At 39.2% G+C, this 5,911-nt stretch overlaps 1 protein-coding gene across 1 annotated transcript in view; it reads right to left on the bottom strand.

Annotated features, from left to right (window-relative positions):
• Positions 1–4,117: 4,117 nt before the first annotated feature.
• Positions 4,118–5,911, bottom strand: part of LOC144959289 (uncharacterized) — a 1,828-nt gene continuing 34 nt past the window's right edge. Inside the window, exon 1 of the mRNA XM_078891830.1 lies at positions 4,118–5,911. This exon is cut by the window's right edge and continues 34 nt beyond it. Within this exon, the coding sequence (XP_078747956.1) occupies positions 4,118–5,488 (1,371 nt within the window). The 5' untranslated portion in view covers positions 5,489–5,911.

Here is a 5,911-nt window from a genome sequence, read left to right as displayed (position 1 = left end):
GGTCAATAGAGCGAAGTTGTTTTTTGCCGCCCTATATTTTCCGTAGATTAGCATGTCAACCAAACAAAAAACTTCAATTTTAAAATTTTGATAAAATTAAAAATTTAGCACATACTGCTTTTTGTTTTGAATTTAATATTTGATGACTCGTGCGTCGCTCCACGAAGGTGGCGTCAAATCGGTACGTTTCATCTTTCCCCCGTTGCCTGCGCGGGGTGACAATGAGCGGAGGGTGTGGTGTGGTGGGGAAGTTTTTTTTGTTTATATGAGCCAGTATTCGTTTGGCCGTCCTGTCCTTATCCTATACTCTGCCTTGAAGAAAGTTAGTTACCACCACTCCCCAATCTCCCTCCACCCTCCCTCCCCAACTAACTATTGTCTTTCACTGCTAAAATAATTAGGCCAAGACGGCCAATCTAGCGATGCACGCCCTGAGGTCCTACTTGGGATAAATTAAAACCATATCAGTTTTATCACTGAAAGAAGAGGCTTTGCTTCACTTAGATATACGGATGAAGAGAATGGCAATAAATATATATTTTATCATTGTTGGTTTTGCTTAAATATATATTAAATATCAAAAAGAACAGTAAACAAAGTATGAACCGAGAAGAGCCCCATGGTACTATAAATAAAAATCCCTGACCCCACGGAGTCCTTCATCCCCGCACACTCCCAACGATCCCTACTCAACTTGTATTGTGTGCATTGTCTAATACTAATAATAGTTTAATTATAAAGATGTCGCTGATTGTGTGTGAAGTTAACACGTGCTTTGCGTTTGGAATTAAATGTGGATTTTTAAATTCAATTATTCTAAAGTTGTGTGTCAGTATTCAGAACAAATGTATTGTCGCTGTTGTCATTGTTTATGAAACCTACCTGTTTTTATCTTGAATCATTTTATTTTAAAAATTTATTTCTGTAATTTGTAACCAATCATGAATCATGTTGATTTTTTAATTGATAATCAATTCCGACACTTATCCCCTCAAGAGAAAATTGTGGTGAAAGATTTAGATCCACACAAACCAGTGAATTTTAACTTAGTTTCTAACACACCGAGGAGACAGCGCCGATTTAATAATGATTATTTTTAAAATGTTGAATGGCTTACTGCCAGTGAAAGCCGTAAAACGCTTCATTGTTTTTATTGCTTGATTTTTGGTGATGTATGCTATAACGGACAACAGGAGGATTCAGTGATATTGCGCACATCTCTCAGGCACTGAAGAAACATTCTGAATCAAATAGCCATGTCACAGATGTTGTTAAATATAAACTTTTCAACGTTGTAGATATAAGAAATCAGTTGGAAACAGGACATGATGCGTCTGTGAGCCGTTATAATGAACAGGTGAAAGTTAACAGACAAGTTTTGTCCAAGATAATTGATGCTCTTTTGTGAGTACGTCTCGTTAATATTCTAACACACACACACACATACACGCACACACAAATACACGCACATATGCAAACAATTGCAATACCCCCGTCCACACACACATACACACACACACACACACACATACAAAGTAGGTCAAATTAAGTTAAATTAACTAGACCAATAAAATTTGATTCTGTATTTCGGATTTGTGCCGCCTTAAATACAATGTGACCAACCGCCCCTGGATGTTAGATATTGAAAAAGCTGTGAACACTTTTCACTAAGTGGGTCACTTTGAGCACATTTTGCAATGTGACCAATGACCTCGAGCACATGGAAAGTTAATATGTGACCCATCGTCTCAAAACGGTATTATGTCGGAACGAACCAGATGCTTAAAAGCAGAATTTACTGTTAAAACCGGTGAAAAATATAAATTGTTGGCATTAGCACCCTAAAATATGGTATCCATTCTCCTCTATAAATCATATAAACTCAACGCATGTCTGATATTTATGGCTAGAAATGCAATTTTCAACATCTTAACCAACCCGACTTAATACCGTTTTGAGACGAAGGGTCACAAAAAGGTCATGCCCATTGGGGTACCTTTGCCTCTGTGAATTTGGACCATTTTGAAAAATCCCAGCTTTGTTGCAGTTATCAAATTGTACCCTTTAAAAGACTTAAATGTTCACCAAAGGAAATCATTTCCACAGAACTCAACAATCTCTTATTGGTCCATAATTCAAGAAACAAAGTTTCCCCCTTAGGCAAAGTTACCCTAGATGACGGGTATCATATCTTGACCTCACGAGTAATGGATACCTAGATAACCACGCCTCTCGGACAGTCTTCGTAATGTAAATAATGGCAGTGATTGGGAAACATAGCAAATTACCAGGTGTGTGTCTAAAGACAATACCCACTGTTTTACCGCTTGATCAAAAGAACCAACAAAACTATGAGTACGCGTAATCGTTCATTATATAACGATCGAGAAAGTCGTGTGAAAACTAATCACCTATTTGGCTGCTCAAAAACAATAACAATAATCAGAGGGAGGTCGATATCATTCACGTTATTGTTTATAAACATCCATCTATGTTTGTCCGAGCACGTGTGAAGGTGTTTCACAAATTCCATGTTTTGATTGGTCAAAAATCTACTAGTTTATTAGTATTCTTGAGGCTGGGGACTCGATGGAAATTACAAACACACGGGCTCAAGAATCGAGATTGAAAAGGAATATAGAAGGAACAACATTGACGTCACTCAGCTCTTTGTTATTTTTTTTTCACTCAGCCACCATTATTATGATTAGTTCTCACTATATTGCATCAATCAGTCTGGCCATAAATATTTAAGGTTACACATAGTATTGTGTATTGGTGCGTTATATCCAGCTGGCGGGTGTTGTAAGTTTTTTGGCTAAACGCAAGGCATCAATTGATGCTGTTCGTATGGTTAAAATATTCATAATATCCGCCATTTGTCTGTTTTTTCTTTTCTTTGTTTTTGTTGTCTTTTTTAAGATTAAAAAAAAATAAACAATAGAACTTAAATTACTCTGCACTGCTCTGGTAAAATGCTCACAGCATCCACCAGCCGAATATAACGTACAAATAAACAAAACTATGAGTAACCTTTAACGTTTATAGTCTGATTGGTATAATTTATTGAGAACTAATCACCAAAATGGCTGTCTAAAACAATAACAAAGAGCCGAGTGACGTCAAATTATTTCCTTATAATTGTTATCTATTTCTTCGAGCTTCAAGCACAACATTTTTATTGATAATAACAAGAAAGGAAGTGAGTAGAAAAGTGCCACAACAAGGCCATCGAGAATAAAAACTTTGCGGAGATCTGGGTTCGAACCCACGACCCTACTGTTACGACAACTCCGCCTGGCCGCTAGAGGGACGCTCTGCAATTCATGCCATCCCCGCGGTTAGGCGTATAGTCGTAACATTAGGGTCGTGGGTTCGAACCCACATCGCCGCAAAGTTTTTTTTTCCAATTTTTTTTTTTGTCTTTGTTATTGATTTTTGCCATCCGCGTTTATGAGTAACGCTCACTGGTATTTCCCTACTCACCTCATTTCTTGTTGCTATCCATACTTGTACCTGCTCCACAAATTTTTCTGAACATTTCCATTCCCGTTGATAATCTTGCACTATAAATCAATGACTCAGACCCTTGGCCAGAATGTCTGTATTCTTTACAGAAAGGCTTAAACGTGCAATTAATTTGTATTTTTATATTATCCAATATTAATTCGTTTTTCGACATAGCGTTAAGGAAGTCGTGCTGTTAAATGCACGCGTAATGATACAATTACATTCCCAGAGGCCGTAGATGATAATAGAGTTACTTCCATCAGGAAAATGAATTTAATTAACGAACGGCTACGTGCGGCTATGTGATCGGGTGTCTACCAAAAGAGCGGAGAGGCATACCATAAGAGCGGAAAAACACGTACCAAAAGAGCGGAGGGAGTGGGCACAGGTGCGGCGCCCGATATCAAAGAAATGTACAAGATTACTGTAAACCTTATTTTTATTTATTGTTATTTGTTTGCCTAGTGTGTGGAAAAATCCCCCTCTGCATTTTATGGGCTTGGGACCAACACACAACGATATCTTTTACCGCTGTGAGGCTGCATTAGGATTTTTATTTGAGCTGAGTGTAGGTTAAAAATTGGTAAAATCTTGCAAGGGAAACTATTTACAAGGGTCTGTTGATAAAACTCATTGCCTTCACAAACTCAAATCTGGATCTTTGGCCTGTTTTTTTCTCACTAACGAGCTGTGCAACTTTCTGGTCTTTGGGCTGTTTTTTCGATTCTGCTTTTGATCTCATCTTGATATATGTCGTGGCCTGGAATTTGATTAGGGCGTCAGTGAGCAAGAACACGTTCGGGTGGGGGGCATAGAACTCCTTGTTCAGCATCGAGTGGAAAGACTCTGCTGCGTTGTTCGTTCTTTTCTGGCCTTTGGGAACAGAGGCCCACAGTGGAGGTGGAAAAGGACTTGAAGGTAGTATGTATGTTTGTAGCAGATAATCGGAGTAGTGGATCAACTTGGTGTCGTCTGGTTGGCAACTCATGAGGTCCATGGCGAAACTGTCCTCAACCTCCGACGGATCCAAAGACGAAAGTCCAAAAGTGTAGGTCAGCCACTTGCCAACCTCATTTTTTGTTTGAAACTCATTTCCGAGTCCCAGCTGCTGGATTTTCCTGTGAAGAGCCTGTCCCAGATGGAAGTTGCACGCTTTTACAATGACGTCTGGAATCAACGTTTTAAGCGCGGTCATGGCTGCTTTCTCAAAGTCCATGGAAAACTGTCTACACTGGAGAGAAAGTGATCTCTCACGGCACAGGGATAGGATTGCTTTCCACATGTTTTTGTAGGTTTCTTGAGTTTTTGATGGTAGCAAGCAAAATACAAGTGGGCAGTAGATGCCATTACTCAGACAGTGGATGGAGTAGATCTGACTGAACTGGGGAGGACAAGACTTGAAAGTTCCGTCAACAAATAGCTCTTCCACATGTGCTGAACACAGCTCTTTCAAGTTGCTGTCTGTTGAGAAAATGATTATTCCGGTGCCATCATCATTATGCAGGACAAACTTTTCACCTTTTGATGTGGTTGGATGAAAGTCGTTGTTCAGTATTCTGTGGACGTCCTCTCGTGTTTTCGGCAGTTTTGGCAATTGTTTTCGTCTCTGCCTGTAGATAGATCTTCTTACGTTGATGATGTCTTTATGAACCAGGTTCGCCTCTTCCATTTGGAGAAGTTCTGATTTCATGATTTTTGCTGGTCTTTCTGACACATCAGCTTCGGCCCGACGTTTTACAGCAGCTCGAAGTATCGTCTTTTCTGTAGTTCTGTAGTCTCTGTCATGATTGTGATTTGTTACAGCTGTCAGCGTTGTGGTTACTTGTCCGTCTGTCTTTACTCTTGATTTGCAGCCTTTAACTGTGCATCGCCAGTACTTGTCCCCATGACTTGTAGCATAGTCCAACCGATAAGTGTAGTTATTTAGGACAACGCAGTCAGCTCCTTTTTGGGTCTTTGATATTTTTAACGTGTCCATACAGATGAGTTGAAGAAAGAATGGAAGCCCGAAATTATCTTATAATATAGAGTTTGGAAATCAAACTACACACACACACACTAAATAACCTCGCGGTGTCTCTAACAATGATAGGCTATGTTATGCCTACAATAAGCACGGACAAGAATCCCGAAATTATCAAAATAAAAACACACACTAAATCAACTCACACGTTTCTTACTCGGTACATGTTTTTCAAGCACACGGACGAGAAACACACTAAACTCACACACTTATAAACTCACATGCTTCTAAATCACTACATATTTTTCAAGCACACTCCCCGACAATTAAGAAAGATCGTAAGTACTAAGCAATGATCCTGAAACAGCTACGAACTTTTCAAACCCCACTGGTTTTTTTAAAGAGTTTACAGTAACCCTCCGCTCTTTTGGTATGCTG

This window comes from Berghia stephanieae, chromosome 13, assembly GCF_034508935.2.
Source record: "Berghia stephanieae isolate SIO BIC M18660-M18661 chromosome 13, UCSD_Bste_1.3, whole genome shotgun sequence".
NCBI lineage: Eukaryota > Metazoa > Mollusca > Gastropoda > Nudibranchia > Aeolidiidae > Berghia > Berghia stephanieae.
The sequence above is the reverse complement of the archived record's forward strand: the minus strand, read 5'-3'. Positions and strand labels throughout refer to the sequence as shown.